At 33.6% G+C, this 17,982-nt stretch overlaps 2 protein-coding genes across 3 annotated transcripts; one reads left to right on the top strand and one right to left on the bottom strand.

Moving 5' to 3' along the window:
• Positions 1–10,289: 10,289 nt before the first annotated feature.
• Positions 10,290–13,368, top strand: LOC133778254 (uncharacterized). Of its 2 annotated transcripts, none has more exons than XM_062218123.1 (2): positions 10,290–10,404; positions 10,630–13,368. In XM_062218123.1, exon 2 carries the CDS (start codon positions 10,663–10,665, stop codon positions 11,803–11,805), a length of 1,143 nt encoding a protein of 380 aa, XP_062074107.1. In that variant the 5' UTR covers positions 10,290–10,404; positions 10,630–10,662; the 3' UTR covers positions 11,806–13,368. The 2 variants fall into 2 exon arrangements, with proteins under 2 accessions (XP_062074107.1, XP_062074108.1); XM_062218124.1 differs by having other exon boundaries at positions 10,307–10,411.
• A 943-nt stretch (positions 13,369–14,311) lies between these two features.
• LOC133778253 (UDP-glucuronate 4-epimerase 3-like) lies at positions 14,312–16,272 on the bottom strand. The gene has a single exon (XM_062218122.1). It carries the CDS (start codon positions 15,990–15,992, stop codon positions 14,682–14,684), a length of 1,311 nt encoding a protein of 436 aa, XP_062074106.1. The 5' UTR covers positions 15,993–16,272; the 3' UTR covers positions 14,312–14,681.
• Positions 16,273–17,982: the final 1,710 nt, after the last annotated feature.

The raw sequence follows: 17,982 nt of genomic DNA, 5'->3' as shown, positions 1-17,982 counted from the left end.
AGCTTTTGGGTTTAGATTTGTATAAGGGTATCATTCTATAAATGAGATGAAGAAAAGAAAAGGTCTTTTGGTCATCTTTTTGTGCAAGGAATACAAAAGAAGCTTATTTCAGGTTCAAAACCTCTTCACTTGTTCAATGGATGAATGTTTAAAGCTTTCAAGACAGGACATGAAAGTGTAAGTAAGAACTCAATAGAATTTGATTGAGCTTCAAAATGTAATCAAGGAGGAATATTTCTTTTCTTTTTCATCTTTTCCTGTTCTTATGTTGAAGAAACTTTTATTTATTTTTTACTGTTTTAACTGTAGTAGTAGTGACACAACTATGATTGGAAAAGTTGGACCTAATAAGAGCCCTCTTTTTGATGAACATTGTTATTCTATTATGCATTTGCAATGTTTGAATTTGAATTACTTATTGGCTCTTGTGTACTTGATAGACTAAAAGCTACAGATTGTTGTTGCATTTGAAACTTGAAGATATGAGATAGGGTTCTTTATAAACTTTCTATGGAGATTGAAGATGAAATCAGGTAGATGAATATTTGGCATTGTAGTTTGAAGCACTGGTCTTCTCATGGTTTGGATTGTTGATTGTGTACCTAAGCTCTATTGTTGGGACAAATTATCTTGCTCAGTGATGGTTGAACAAAGTAACATGTTGTGGAACTATGATTATTAATAGTTTCCACTATTAGTCTTTTGTTGTTGTAAATTGTGATGACAGTCAAAATCTCTTGTCTAATTTTGGTTCCTCTAGTGAGATTCGGAGGCATTTTGTTGTAGAATACTTCCAAGATTAGGGTCTCTATCAAGTTGGGCTCTTCTTAGGCATGTTGGTGTCAATTTAGTTAGTAATAATTCATCACTTGTCCAAATTGTTTTGATTGAGGTGACATCCATACAAGATTGTTTTCTCACTTATCTCATTTGTATTTTACTTTAGTTTCACAACAAAAATTATACTTTTTAAGTCTTTTTGAAGACAAACTATAAGATGATTGAAAAAAAAAACCTTTTTGAGGCAAAAGTAAATCTTCGAGGTCTAGTGTTGCTTTGCTTGCTTATGAAATTATTATTGGAAGATATATAAAAGAATCACTTGATTTGTAATATTTTTTCTAGTAAGGGGTTGTAACTTGTTATTGTAATTTAAGTTGTAAGTGACGAGATTAAGCTTGTTTCTTAATGGTATTACTATTACTCCACTTACGATATTGTTAAAAACAAAGTAAAAGCAAATTGGCATTTCTACCAAAATAACACTTCACATACATTTATGTTCTCATTTTTTAATCTACTTTTTTTTTTTGTCGAAAAGAGACGATAATATATTATTATTATGCATAAACTATATATGAAATTTAAAATTAAAAGTTTTAGTTCAAAGGATTAATAAAATATTAATCTTAAAAGATATTTCTGTTTTCTTTGTCAAAATGTCGGTATGATATGATCATATAAAACAACGTTAGTCATGTGTTTATAAGGGAGAGATGTAGTTTAATGTTGTCATTGTTATTTTTCTTTAACTAAGGTTTTGTTTAAATGGGCTAGTTTCTAAAAATGTAACATAGACAAGGCTAATATTTCGCCAGCCTCGTTTAAGATTATTTAGAGCATAAATTATAGAAAAATTGATGTATGATCTAATGTAAAATAGAAAAAAAAAATTAAAGTTTTGATGATGAATTTTAAAGAAAATAATAGAAAAGCTAGTATGAGTGTTCTTAATAAGTTCTTTCTCAATTATAATCTATGTACAAAGTAATGTTTAAAATACCATTTTTACGCCTCAAGGTGTTTTATTTTTTTGAGGCAAGGTTTACGCCTCAAATATTTAATTAGCGAAAGGGAGAGGAGAGGTAGGGAGGAAGGTAGGTTTTGTTTTTTTTTTCCTTCTCTGCTTCAAAGGTACGGCTGGCAGAGAAGATGAACGAGAGCAAGAGCGAGAGGAGAGGAGAAGATCGATAGAAAGGAAAGGAGAGGTTGAGTGAGTGAGTAGGTAGGGTTTCTAATAGTATTTGTTTTAAGTTTTATTGAGCCTATTTAAATCTTAGTTTTAAATTTGATTGGGTTTTGGCTTTTTGAGATAAGTTTTGATAAGTTTTTTTAGGATTATTTAAATCAGTTTTTGATTTTGGTCATTTTTGGGCATAAAAAAGCCCATTACGAAATACATCCTTGAGGTGTATGCCTCTCTCTATTTCTGTCTTACCTGTCTGAACTCAGTACCTCACTATAATGAGACGTACGCTTCACCTCTGCTAAACAAGGCGCATGCTTTGGTGCGTTTTTTTTTCCCACTTTTTTAAACATTGATACAAAGATTATATAAAGATACATAGTAAAGAAAAAATAATGGATACACACAAATTACGTAAAATAGATAGTGCACACTTTTTATTGCACTATGTTAAATCGTACAATTTTATGCACATGTATAAATTATGATTTTAATTTTTTTTCATATAAGGATGATTATTGTAGATCGATTTTATTGAAAATTTTAAAGAAAATTTGAATAATTTAATATTATTTTTGTCTCAAATTTTTGGTACTAAAATTAGTCTATTTTCAATGAATACCATATCTATAGTATATAGAAGCCGTGATATTCAATAAGTGAAGGAATATTCCTTAGTGAAAGAATATTCCCTATATATCATAATTATTATTAAAATATTAGTATCTTAGTGATGAAGCAAATAAAAATGTATGCTGAAAAAAAAAAGCTAAATCAAAACGTGTCAAACATGCATAATACACTTATCATTATTTTCACCACAACAAATTTTGATACGATTTAATTTCTATAAAATATTTATTTTAAATATCTTTTTTTGCTTTCCTCTTTATCTTTATTTACTCATTTTTCTCTGCATTTCAAAACTTTTTCTCAGCATTCAAAAATTAAGTTGAAGATAAAATGTCATTTTAGGGCTCCGTGAATTTTATTTCACATTTTCCATGGATTACTTCTCTTGAATTTCAATAAACAAAGTGAAAAATAATGGCTTTGTTCTTTACCTCTTTATTTTATTTTGCTTCTTTATTCTCTTTGATAGGTATTATAATTCTTCTATATATTTTTGTAGGATTCTGTGCATTTCAGCAGCTGGGGCTTTAGTTGAAGATGTGTGAGAAGTAAGATTTCTATTCAATCTTGTAATTAATATCCTAATTTACTTATATTTATTTTATTCTATAAAAAACGATATGTATAGAATACTTTTTTTTGCTGAAAATAGCTTTATAGTTTGGGTTTTGATAGCAAATACCCCTGATTTTTCCTTTATCAATTATCTTTCATAGTTTGATTATTGTTGTTGACCATGGCTTAGGCTTGTATGCCATTAAAAAACTGATCTTGTTGGCTATTGATGCCATTGTTAGTGCTCGTCTTGTAGAGATAGATTTGTCGTTTGAGCTTATTAGGAGCTGTTGTAAGAGATCTTTAATCTTTGTTCTTAATGAATGAATGAAAACCACGAGTTTTTACTATCAAAAAAATAAAATTAGCTAACTTGAAAAGGGAAGGCCCCATTGTTGAGTTCTTTACATCTTTGAAAATCCTTACCCTTTACAATTTGTTTGTATGCTGATTATAAAACATGCCTGCATTATGTATTAGTTGTTTTAAACAAAGTAAAAAATTATTACTAATTCAGCTGCAGAAGTTTTTTTATTATTATTATTCTCTTACCATTTTTCTCAGATTTTGTTTTCATTAGAATTCTCAACCCTATGGTGTTCATAGTATTTTCGTAGAGTATTTACATAATTGTATAATAGTTTCAATTATTCTTAAACTATGATTTAGATGTTTTACTTAAATTTTAAAATTTTAATTACATTATTAGTTTCATTTTTAGTGATATTTAAAATGCCCCCAACATATATACTATGTGTTGATTTTGCCATTTACATTTAAAATCACTCATCCACTTCTCCTTCATATTTATCAACATTATATAATTACATCTATATATGTATGTAGGACAATTCTTTTATAGGGGCCTCACTTTAAGCCCTACCGGTAGGGCTCTCAGTGTTTCTCGACCCGTGAATAGTTTTCGGCGCGACTTTTTTTTTATGACCGTGTATATTGTAGTTATTCAGAGCATCTTGCAAATTTTCAGAAAATTTCGAATAGTTTACAGTACCAAAAACTAGGTTCAAACAAGTTGTTTTCCACGCGCATAAAAAAAATTAGTCACGCGTGCAACAACATGTTTGAACATAGTTTTCAGTACTGTAAACTATTCGAAATTTTCTGAAAATTCGCAGCATGCTCTAAATAGCTACAATATACACGGTCATAAAATAAATCGCGCCGAAAATTATTCACGTGTTGTAAATACTGAGAACCCTACCGATAAGGCTTAAAGTGAAGCCCCTATAAGAGAATTTCCCATATATCATTAAGTTATATATATTATACTGACTATACTTTATTAGTTTCATATATTAAAATTTACAAATTATGCTTATTATTTTGTAACTATTTCTAATAACAATCATTAAACATTTTAATTTCACAACCTCTTGCATCTGTTAAAATATATTTTTCTTTTGTTAGTTTTATTATTCCAATTGTATGATTGAATTCTCATCTCTTATGCAATATAATTTTGTTTTCTTCTCTGTCTTTTTTATTTCACATTACTAAATACATAAATTGATTGGGCTCTTGCATATCTTTAAATCTTTGAATGATATTATTATAATAAACATATCAACCACCACTCTTAGGTTTCATGGCAATACAAGAGATATTCATCAAAGATATTTTACCAACCGACACAAAATGGAAAGCTAAAGTGATTGTTATAGAGAAAGGAATGCGGAAAACTGCTCGATATACTACCAAAAAATACATAAATTTAATTTTCTGCGATTCACAGGTAAGTTACACAATTTAGTTATATGAAAATTTTTGTTTCCTCTTTCTTTAATTTTCTGCTTTCTCATTCTCAAATATTTTAATTCATTATTTTCTTTATTTCTTTAGGGTATAAGAGTACAGGTAACGATCTATGATAGAGAGATTGATAAATTTGAGAACAGACTGATCACCTTCAACAAATATTACATATCAAACGTACAAGTGAAAGAAAGCAAGGCACAATACCGAGTCGTAGACAATAAATATGAATGGGTGATTACTAGACAAACTTTGCTTGAAGAAGTTGAAGACAACACAATGCACACAATAGCATATTACAATTTCACTCCTTTTCGTGATTTGCCCCGGCATATGGATCAAACGTCCTCAATTGGTAAAATGAATTATTTTTCTATTTTCTCTTTATTTATATTATATTTTCCTAATATAAACAACAATTAATTATTTTGATTTCTTTTGCTCTAGATCTTCTGGCAGTTGCAATAATCCTAAATCCCAAAAAACAAATATACATTAGGAACAATCTACAGGAAATACAAGAAATAATACTTGTTAATCAAGAGTAAGAGAATTATAATTATATTGCTCATATAAATATTTCCTTCATTTAATTCTATAAATAACTAATAATTATTCACCAACAGGGAGAAGCCAATATTACTGACTTCTGCCACAGTTGTGCTGCAATTGAAGATATAATCAGCACCAAACCTATAATTCTTGCAATGCGTTTGAAAGTTACATCCTTCAATGGTTAGTGATTTTCACACTAATTTATTGTCATATATAATAGCACATTACTTTAATAGCACAATATCTGTTTACTTTAAAAATTGCATATATAATACCACAATATCTATTTACTTTAATAGCACAATATCTGACACATATATAATAACACAATTTCTGTTTACTTTAAAAATTGCATCTTAGCTTAATAGAAATTAAAATTTGCATCTTAGCTTAATAGAAATTGAATTAATATATTTGAAAATAGAAAAGAAATATTTTTTCTCAGGCTTTATGTCTAATGAAGATATATTTTTTCTATTCTCATAGTTATTCCTACATAATTGTTGCATTACAAACTAAAAATATAATTTTTCAAGTTTTATTGATGAAATAGGTATAACATATTATTTTTATTTATTGCTCTTATATCACTAAAATGTATTTATTAAAATATTAGAAATATCATTATCAACAAAAATAGGTATTTCCTTCATGATCAACCCTAATGTACCTGAGGTACAGATTTTGCGTGATTGGTAAAATATATACAACTAAATTTATAATTTCAATATTAATGTATTTATTATTTTATTTGTCAATATATTTAATAAAAAATAATTATTTTTACATTTGTTTTAGGTGCAATAAAAATGAGGCCTATCTTCAGGACCTGATCAATAAAAAATCTCATGTACAATCATCTTCTATTATCACTGAGCCTCCACTAAATCTTATGACAACAATAGATATTGTTACACCAACAGATGTAATTTTTCTATCATATTTATTACTTTTGATATACATAAATACAAAATATTATACTAATAAATATAAAAAATATTTAAGGAAAGAGCATATTGGGTTACAGCTTCAGTTACAATCATAAAGCCAAATCAAACACTATGATACATGATTTGTAATAAATGTAAAAAATTCACAAGTGCTGATGCAAATCAACCTTTCACTTGTAATATTTGCTTGAAAAAAGAATGCCGTGCTGAACCAAGGTTCATTATCTTTACTTTTCTACTTCTTCAATCAATTACATAATCTAATTTCTAATACTATAAATATTAGTCCTACATGTTATTTGTAATGCCCCGGATTCCCTATTATGGTTAATGGCTGGATTAGTAGGCCGGGAGGGCCATAACTGTTTAATTATGCCATTAAATGTGTTTATGCATGTTTATGAGAATTATATTATAATATGATGTTAAATGCATGCATGTGAGTCCACATGTGTTTACAGGGGTTTGCCTCTCCCTTACCCGTACCTCATCTCCTTCATTGCTCTTTTGGTGGTTTTGTGTTCTTGGTGATAATTCAAGCTAGGGAAACTTAAGGGCTGGGTTGGAGACTTGTGTTAGCTTGTGTGGAAGGTTCAAGACAAGTTTCAAGGTGAGTTTTGCCATTAATCACAGCTGGTACTCTGTTTTTGTTTATAGTTTTCAATTCATGTTCTTGATGTGGGAAGTATGAATCAAAGGAGGTTTTTGGTGTTAGTTGATTGGGGTTTGGTGTGAGTGAGATAAGGAAGTTGTAAGGAGGTTTAATTACATGTTTGGAGGAGGTTTTATGATGGTTTGAGGGGCTGGTTTGAGAGAAAAACGCACAGGGGGAAAATCTGGTTCGTGCGTGGGCTAGTTGCTGAACTGGGCTGGGTGCCGCGGCACAGCTTATGTGTGCCGCGGCCCAAGCGCGTCTGGCAGATAGGGCTTGGGGGCGTGCCACGGCACGGCTTTTGGGGGCCGCGGCCCATAAGGCCAAATTTGCTAGAAAGAGGTTTTTAGCTTGGGGATTCAAACCATAGGCCTCGGGGTTGGACCTAGTACCCGGTTGGGTAGTATTTGAGGTCTCGGGGGCTGGGATTTGGTTTGGGAACCCTCAGTTATCATTTTTATTGACGAATCCTATATCTTGGTTATGACCAGGTGACCGTCGAGGAATTTAAAGGTTGATCGTTCTCAGGGGTCGTTCATATAATTATTCTCACTTGAACCAGAGGTAAGAAAACGGTGTTTTAGTACAGTTGCACCCTGTATAGATATATGACATGCATGGTTTGATACTTGAGGCATGTTGGTTGATATATGTGGACATGGATTGCATATTAAATGCTGTTGAACGTTGTTTACCTGTTTGAGACACTGACTAGTCAGGGACCGACTCTAAAGTCGAGAATCATGCATAGAATGGCTCTATAGCATTAATGCCAGACCGACCCTAGGGTTGAGAAACTTATAAGCGCTTGCCTGGCTTACAACCAGATGATTATAGCCAAGGTATATGACCCCGGTGACTGTTTGTCACATGGCTAAGGGACGTTGTCCATAGTTTCGACTCCAAAGTCGTGAGGAAGGTTATGTTGGTGACTAATCACCATACACCTGTCCTAAACAACTTATGAAAGATTCATTTCTCAGTTAAGCCCTGGTGACCCTATCGTCACATGGCTAGAGGGAGCGATGCTCATTATTGTGACTTTTGGCTATTGTCACCTAGTTGTTGGACTAATAGTCCTGAATGGTTATTATGATCGTTGTTGATATTATATCATGCTTTATTATGTTTTCTTGCTGGGCCTTGGCTCATGGGTGCTATGTGGTGCAGGTAAAGGGAAGGAAAAGCTTGGCCAGCCTTGAGTGGAGAGCTTGGGCGGTGTGATGTACATACAGGGCCGCTTGACTGCCACGGTCAAGGAGTTCTCAGAGGGACTAGGGGTTTACCCTATTTTTGCCGCTTAGGCCGGCGGGAATTGTATATTTGGGACTGTAGCAACTCTTTTGTAACATGAACTACTTGTAAACATTTTAAAAAGGCTCATGAGCAGTTTATTTACTTAATGAAAAGTATCCTTTCATTTTTACTGGTTTTCCACCTTAACCTGTTAATAACATTTAGATCACATTTTTAACCAAAGGACTCGGGTAGCGGGTCAAATTTCCGGTTCACCGTTCTCTGTAACTGTTCTGGGGTAGCCAGGGCGTTACATTATTCTAAATGATTTTTATATTTCTAGGGCTCGAATTATGGTTGAACTTCCTGATCAAAAATGAACTTTATAAGCCTTTATGTTTGGTAAAAATACTGAAATCTTCTTGTCCTGTTTTGCAAACACTTTAATGAATTACACCATTCAGGTATCACATAGTGACCATTGCCTTCAATTATATTCTTTTATTAATATAAAGGCATTTTACACCATGTAATTCTTAACATGCAGGAAACAACAAACCTTTTACACAAAATAAATCATGTATCAACCAACACAAAGTATTGCATATATCTGAGAACAATGAAATTTGTAGTTAGTATTAAACCAGATGTGCAGTATATTGTGACTACATTCCTACCAATATCAACAGAGGAAACAAAATCAGTTACTCAAGCAGAAATCAAAACAATTGATAAAGAATAAGCAAAATCAATCAGTGAATGTTCAACTGTTAAAGAAAGTTCTTCTGAAGAACATAATGAGTTTTTTGATGCATCAGTTACTTCTCTGGATAGTATTTCAGGAACTTCATGCAGTGAAGTTAACAATTCATAGTATAGCTAGCTACTTTGGCACTTGTATATATTTCTTTTTTGATTTTATGTATCAATTCAATGTAAAATAGTTTTTGCATGGTATATAACTCAGACCTCCAATAGTAGTTTGAAACTAGGTTGCTAGATATGTTTATTTTTGTCAGAAAAAATCTTTGAGAATGTATATAATAGTAAAATTACTCTTGCTTTTTACAATTATATCAACTCTTCTATATGATTTTTATCTACATATTTAATGTTATTTCTTCATTTTTGTATATAAAACACGGATAATTTTTCTATAGGGGCTTCACTTTAAGCCCTACCGGTAGGGCTCTCAGTATTTCTCGACTCGTGAACAGTTTTCGGCGCAATTTTTTTTTATGACCGTGTATATTGTAGCTATTTAGAGCATCTGCAAATTTTCAGAAAATTCCGAATAATTTACAGTATCGAAAACTAGGTTCAAACATGTTGTTTTCCACGCGCATAAAAAAAATTAGTTACTCGTGCAACAACATATTTGAACATAGTTTTTGGTACTATAAACTATTAAGAATTTTCTGAAAATTTGCAGGATGCTCTAAATAGCTACAATATACACAGTCATAAAAAAAAATCGCGCTGAAAATTGTTCACAGGTCGAGAACACTGAGAGCCCTACCGTTAGGGCTTAAAGTGAAGCTCCTATAAGAGAATTCCTTATAAAATACTTATATATTTTAATATTTTCTTTATTTAACGGGCACGTACCTATTAACTAGTATATATATATAAGTAGGGGAATTCTCTTATAGGAGCTTCACTTTAAGCCCTACCGGTAAGACTCTCAGTATTTACAACCCGTGAACAATTTTCGACGCAATTTTTTTTATGACCATGTATATTGTAGCTATTTAAAGCATCTTATAAATTTTTAGAAAATTTCGAATAATTTATAGTATAAAAAACTAAATTCAAACATGTTTTCCACCCGCAGGAAAAAAAAAATTAATCAATGAGAGTCTATCACTAGGATTTAAAGATTGTCAATTAAAAGTATTATACTATTTACCGTGATAGTGCATAAAAGTGTGCACTCTAGTCACATTTATTAAAATTAGAAATTTTAAAAAACACTGATTGTAATGTTTGCAATCTAAATTATTTTAAAGGGTGAAATAAGGTGCCGGCGGCCAAGGAAGAGAAAAATAAGAACACCCTAGTTTTCTACGACGGAGAGAAAAACGGTATTGGGTATCCATATTTAACAAACAATTATTTTAGTTTAGTTGTTTTTTTGTTGTTGAATAAATTGGGAAAATAAATAAAAGTTGTATTGAACTCCCCATTATATCCTAACCGGACTTTCGATTCGAGTTTTGAGTTCAGTAAAGTCTGTGTAGAACAGAGCAATATCAAGCTCAATTTTTTTTCCTGTTCATCATCATCTTCTTCATGATTTTATGTTACAGTTCCTCAAAATTCAAAGAAGAGTTCCTCTGTAAATGGCGATATTCCTCAATCTCAGAAAGTTAAGGTTAGAAACCTTAAACCCGTTCTCGCTCTCAAATACATTTTTCTATTACGAATCCCAAATGGGTTTTTATTCAACAGTCCCATCATCGACTCCACCACCACCACCAAGAGTTCACCAAAAGAACGTTTCTATTTTCTGGGATTTAAACAACAAACCCCCAAACCCATTTAAGCCATACGAAGCGGCACTCAAGCTCAAGAAAACCGCTTCCTCTTTCGGGTTCGTTCGCCACACGGTTGCCTTCGCGAATCGCCACGCCTTCAGCTACGTTCCGGCAGCCATTAGAGAGCAAAGGAAAGATCGAAAGAAGCTGACGCAGTTGGAGAACAAGGGTTTAGTTAAACTCCCAGAGCCGCACATTTGCCGGGTATGCGGTAGAAACTTTTATAACCATGAAAAGTTCGTTAATCATTTCAAGCAGATTCACGAGCGAGAGAACACAAAGAGATTGAATCAGATTGAGTCAGGTAGAGGGAGTCGGAGAGTGAAGCTGGTGGCTAAGTATTCGATGAAAATGGAGAAGTACAAGAACAGCGCCAGAGATGTTTTGACTCCAAAAGTGGGGTATGGCTTAGCAGACGAGCTAAAGCGAGCTGGGTTTTTGGTAAGGGCGGTGTCCGATAAGTCTCGAGTGGCTGGCATTGAAATGAGGGATCATATAGTTGAGATGATGGATTTGAGGAGAGCAGAGTGTGTGGTGCTTGTTTCGGATGATTCAGAGTTTTGTAATGTTGTTCAGGAAGCTAAGATGAGGTGCTTTAAGACTGTGGTTGTGGGGAATGTTAATGATGGGGTTTTGAAAAGGATGGCAGATAGTTCCTTTTCATGGAAGGAGATTATGATGGGGAAGGCTCGGAAGGAGGCTGTGTCTGTTCTAGGAAAGTGGAAAGATCGAGATGTTTTGAAGGGACTGGAGTGGAGTTATAAGCCAGAAGAGGAGAAGGGTGAGTTTGATTCTGATGATGATGATGAGAGTGAGGAGGATGAGGATTTTGAGAGAAGGTTTGAGGAAGAAGATGGTAGTGGTGGTAGTTTGAAGAAAGATCAGAGCCGTTCTTGGTGGGAGATGGAGTCTGGTGGTGATTCTATGACATCACACTCGTGTAAATGAATGTTCAATTGAGTTGGTTTTGAACAATATTGTGTACACTAATGTTAGAGGGCAGTGATAGGCACCACACTAATCCAACATTTAACGTCAAATGTTGGATGTTGATTTAATGTTGTAGAATCGCTTGCACTAATACAAATGTTGGATGTTAATTTAATATTGTGGGATCACTGGTAACACCCATTCTCTGGGGACGACCATTGCAGTTGTGAGGATCCCTTCGTTCTTAGAACATTGGATTCTCACTAACGTTTTTGTTACTCAAACTGACAATCTTGCTTCCGCCTCAACTACCAGACATTCTCCTCGACTACCAGACATTCTTGCTTCTGCTTCATCTACCTACCATTGCTCGTGCTGGTGTTTCAAGTACACTATAGCAATGCTCATATGTATATTTTGAAAATTGAGTTTGGTTCATCTAGTTTATCTGGGTTTACACCGAGTCAATGACTTAATTTTATGAGACAAGTTTTGGATTTAGAAGTTGGATCCCATCCGAGTGAAAACGAGCATTCTAGTAGTTATACTTATGATTGTTCAGGTGAACTGATTTTATGCGGAGGACTTGAAATAACAGACTGCCTGTGGGTAGTAATTTGTTGAAGAGAGGGATGGATACCAATCCTTTGTGTTGTTGGTGTGGGCGGTGGGGTTGTCAAAAAAACCAAAAATATTTGGAAGCTGCTAACTTGTATAGCTGCTTTCCTGATACATGTGACGACCCTTTGACATTTCTGTTTCAGGTGCTATCCAGATGCACTGAGGAGGAATTTAATAATCTGGTGGTTCTCTCTTGGGCGGTTTGGAATAGAAGAAATAGAAAGATTGCTGGCACTTGTGTTCCTCATGATTCTGATTTGCCTGAAGGGACCATTTCCTGGTTGAATCTTTACCAGGCTGCGTTAGGCTCTAAGAAATGAACTCAGAAAAGGAACCCCGGTGTGCTCTCCCAGAAGGTGGAAGGTGGACTGCTTATTAACTGCGATGCTTCAGTTGTTAAGGACTCTGTTGGGTGCGGTATTGGGGTGATTATCAGGAATGACAGGCGAAGTTGCTGCTGCTGATGTGATTTTACAAAGCGAGATTATTTTCTGTGGAGATGGCTGAGGCGTTAGCGGTTCAACATGGTGCTGATATGGCCTGAAGGATGAATTACAGCAATTTCGAGTTAACTTCTGACTGCAACTATTATCTCTAGCTTGAACAGCAACTGTATTAAGGAGGTGGACTGGGGGATTGCTAGTGAAGACATCAAAGACTCTCTTCCTTTTTTAAATCCTTCAGAGAAGCCAACATGGCTGCACATTGTCTCTCTAAATATGCTTTAAGAAGCTTTGTTTGTTGCTCCTGGTTGGGGGTTACGCCTTTTCGTGCATTTGCGGCTGGGTCAGCTGATTTGCCAAACCTTCTGTAATTCAGTTTGCTATCCCCTTTTTTTTTTTTAAAAAAAAAAGATCTGTTTTTTTAGTTTGCATTACTGTAAATTGTGGAAATTGATTTTGGTTAAGTTCACCTAATTTATCGTGGAACTATTGTACCAGGTAAGTTTTGGCTTTGGAATTTGGATCCTATTCCGAGTGTAAATGAGCACTCTAGTAGATAGATATTAGCCATACTAGTAGACCCCTAAGTTAACAATACTAGATTGCATTAACATCTAGATATGAATATCTTAAATTTGAACTCTTTTTTGGTCACTTTCCAATGGCATATGAATTAATATATGTGCATATTATTGACCCAATTTTGGAATGACACGTAGCTCCAACAACTCTACATCACAAGCTACTCAATATTGAACTCTCTTAGACATCAAGACAAACCGAATATCAAACTCATGACGCACTAAACTTAATAGAGAAATGGACAAAGGTAAAGTGGGACTCATCAGAACATGCATCTAAAGTAACTTCCAAATGGATAAGTCATGTCTATTATTTTAAAATTCAATCATATTACATAACATTATCCAGCAGCAGTTATGTCCATGTGCAGCAACCGAAGCAAAATCGATTAAGTTCATAGACCGTAGTATAGAAGAGTAAAGAAAGTGGTTTTTGCTTGGCCCGAGGGCGTCCATGTCTCGGACCAAGCAGCATTTTTTCATTGGCTCACTTGGCCAAAATGTGATTATATGTCACATTTTGGTCGAATGAAAAAATATTGTTGGCTCCATATGGAAGCGTCCTTGGACTAAGCAACTTTTCAAAAAGGACAATGTTAACCAAACAATACCAAACACATAAATTAGCCAAGCATGTTAATTGCAGAAAACTTATAAGCATCTAAAGTAGGCACCGGAGAAACTTCCTCTTCATTACTATTTTTTAGACCAACATCAAAATTTGTGCATCACACAGCATTAAAAAAAAAATAGAAACTTCCGCATACTTTTCCTCTAGTAAAAGCAAGACAAACTCAAAAGTCCTTCAAAGTCACTAGTCTAGCTATGAGAATTGAAAATTGTACCACCACAACAATAAGAAGGAAAATTTAGAAGCAATTTCATAAAAATCAACTTTATTGAAGTGAGCTCCGGATAAAAATTACTCCATCAATCAGCATATCATTGAGGTCTATCAGTCATGAACTGTACATCACCTAAACTGGAAATGGCATCCTTGAAGAAACATGTAATAAAAAAAACAATGAAGATCCTGCTAGTTTTCACTTGATATAGATCGAGTATTCACTGCAAACGGGAGCTAAACCCGTTAAAGGACATGATTAATTTGTTTATGACAGTATCATGAGAGTGTAACAAAGTTGAGACTCCTCATAAAAGTTATGAAATTGAAAGAAGATATAGACAATCAATGCAATGCAAACGACAAATTTTGATGCCTTAAAGTATAAGAGTCAAGTAGACAAATTCACCAGGAATTCCTCTTTGCATCTGGGTAATAATTAAGGTACCAACGTACAAACTTCTTCAAACCAGTCTCCAAATCAGTGGAAGGCTTGTACCCAAGTTCCCTGTACGCTAAACTTATATTGGCATGAGTAAAAGTCACATCTCCATTCCTTGGCATTGACAAGATCTTCTTCTTAGCCTTAACCTTCAAAAGCCTCTCCAATATTCTCACTAGTTGTGTCACTGGCACAGGTGAAGTATTCCCAAGATTGAAAATCCTAAACTGAGCATTGCCTTTCTTCTTTCCCCCAGTTCCAGTGCTTTTCTTAGCCGTGTCCAAGGCAGCTAAACAACCCTTTACAATATCATCGATGTAGGTAAAATCTCTGGCAACCGTTCCATGATTAGGCGCTTCAAAGATTGTGATTGTCTTCCTCTTGAGAATATTCTTAGTGAAGAAGAAGTAAGCCATATCCGGACGACCCCATGGACCATACACGGTGAAAAACCTCAACCCAGTAATCGAAAGCCCGTATATATGATTGTAAGTATGAGCAATCTCTTCACCAGCCTTCTTAGTCGCCGCATAAAGACTCGCCGGTTGATCCGTACGATCCCTTTCTGAAAAGGGCACCTTAGTATTGAGCCCATAGACCGAACTAGACGAAGCCCAAACGATCGCCGGCTGAGGATTCGCCGCCTTACATACTTCCAAAAGGTTCACAAACCCAGCAATGTTGCTGTGAATATAAGACCCGGGATTTTGCATTGCGTACCGAACACCAGCCTGAGCCGCTAAATGCATCACATGGGTAAAGGGAACCACCTCGAAAAGCTTCGAAATAAGCAAAGTGTCGTTTATATCTCCTTCTACCACGAAAATCCCAGTACGCTCCAAAAGCTTCTGGCGATCACGCTTGAGACCCGGATCGTAGTAGTCATTGAAATTGTCAAGTCCAAGAACCGCATCTCCACGCCGCTTCAGAGCGATCGAGACGTGTGTGCCCACAAACCCAGCGGCGCCAGTGACCAGAACAGTTAACCCAGATTTCGAATGCTTCTGGGTCGATCGAGTAACGCGTCGTTCCCACTCCTTGCCGCCCCAAGAGACGCCGAGGGCTCGACGAGACGAGGGAGAAGGCGAAGGCGAAGAGCAAAGGTAGTAGATTAGTATAAAAGCAAGGAAGAAAGAAGACCAGAGAGTGAGTTTGGAAATGGAAGTGTGAAATCGGAGACGGTGAATGTACGACGGCGACTTTTCCGACTTAAACTTTCCCGGCGTGGATGGCAACACGCTATCAAGGTGTGAGATTGGCTTTAACTGTGACATTTGCCAATTTCACAAAAATTCCCAATTTTTCTTAGCCCAAAAAACAATTGGGGATCAGGTTTGACTTCTGGGATTGCGAATTGAAGTGGGTTCGTCTTAGATTTGTCCGGATTGGTCTAATTCGCAATCTGAATTGTAGGGTTTTGGGTGTTTGGTTGGAGAGAAAATTAAAGGATTCTTTTTCTCTCTCTCGGTTAGAAATTAATGGAGGGAATGTTGTTTTAGGCTTTCGGGTATCTATGATTATAAGATTGAGTGATTGATTAATGGCAGACTATTGAGAGAGTTTTTAGTCTGTAAATAAAATTTTGAAAAGGACATTTTAGGCATTTTAGTATTTGTTGTGGAAATTTTTAGATTTTCCACAATATTTATTTTATTTTATGTTTTCCTTTTTTTTTTTTTGATAAAGGTTACCTTCGTTTTCCAATTTGATTTATCATTTAAAAAAAAAACAAAATATGATTAGTTTAAATTTTCATTTAATTTTTTATATTTTATTTTTAATAAATGAGATGCATATATTTTTCTTTTTATATTGTAAAAAAATGTGATATAGGAAATATATTAGGTATAATTATAAATAAATATATTTTGTTATTTATGAAATAGAATTTTTTTGACAAAAAGTAGAAGTACATTTTTAAGACAAACTTGGAAGAGTGGTGTATTATATAAATTGACGAGGGAGTAATATAGTAATTTTTTTTTTTTAGATTTTTCACTTTATTTTTATTCTTTTTTATATGTTTTCAAAATTTGATTTTTTTTCTTTCAAATGTAATGGAAATGTTACTAAAATTTATTTGGAAATTAGTCAAATTTATGGGTTTCTTCTCCTTCTTGACATGAACTGTTGTTCTCTAGTTTACTGTTTTCTTATATTTCCCTACATTGGAAAAATCTCCAAAAATACAATTGGGGCATTATATAATTTAAAAGATAAAACAACATATTTTTGTATTGTATTGATAATTTATAAATGAAAGATAATTACTAGGGTCTTGTTTGATATATATTCGTTTAATAATTTTAATTATATTTTAGAATATATTTTGAACAAAATTATAAGGGCGTTTTTTAATAATGTAATTTTTCTAGTATCTCTAAACAATCTTTAGGGAAGATTTGGTCACAAATTATAAAAGGCAAATATTGTAACCACAAAATAATAAAATAGTATTAGTAATCATTAATTTTCAATCAAATATAAGCCTGCATTGTTCTATAATTCCAGCTCATATATACACGCCTAGAGAGTAACACAATTTTCTAAATTTGTAAACTCTATTAAATTCGTTGAGATGGACTGATGCATGAGTTTAAGGTCTACTTGTGAAAAAAAAAATTACATCTTTCATACATCCAATTTTACAATATTTATTTTTCCTTTTAAAATAAAAGACTAAGGAAACAATGATGCTAATACAAATATGTATATAAATATTTATAAATTTGGATGGATTTCTGATCTAATAGTTGAAATTAAAATACAAGTTATATTCATACATGAAGAAAAATTAATTTCATTTTTAACATATGTCTTAATTCTAACTATTAAATTAAGTTAACATAACAATACCCCTTACTTTTGCAAGAAGTTCTCATTTACCCCATATCATTTGTCTCTACCTCCATTTGCTCCATAATTTACAAACATAGTTGTAATTTGCCTCATTTCTCTATTTTAAAACTAAATTTACTACTTATTATGTAATGGTGTTTTTTTAATGTTTACTATCCCTAGATTATTACTTTAATGTTAACCATTGAACATACTTTTTATAACTTTTTAGTAATACATATATGGAATAGAAATAGATATATAAAAAGGAAAAAATTTAGGCATAAATACCTATGAAGTTCGTTTTGGCAGCAAAAATACATACAGTTACTCTTTTAGTATGGACGTTGGTTTCTGGACTGTTAAGTGTGTCAAGTAGTACACATGCTAGCACCCGATTGGTGGAAAAATTCACTTTTTGGATTT

This window comes from Humulus lupulus, chromosome 5 (genome assembly GCF_963169125.1).
Source record: "Humulus lupulus chromosome 5, drHumLupu1.1, whole genome shotgun sequence".
In the NCBI taxonomy this organism is placed as follows: domain Eukaryota; kingdom Viridiplantae; phylum Streptophyta; class Magnoliopsida; order Rosales; family Cannabaceae; genus Humulus; species Humulus lupulus.
The sequence above is the reverse complement of the archived record's forward strand: the minus strand, read 5'-3'. Positions and strand labels throughout refer to the sequence as shown.

Bases quoted from the DNA above. Each gene is read 5' to 3' on its own strand.
- LOC133778254 (XM_062218123.1), top strand. From the start codon at position 10,663: ATGGCGATATTCCTCAATCTCAGAAAGTTAAGGTTAGAAACCTTAAAC.
- LOC133778253 (XM_062218122.1), bottom strand. From the start codon at position 15,992: ATGTCACAGTTAAAGCCAATCTCACACCTTGATAGCGTGTTGCCATCC.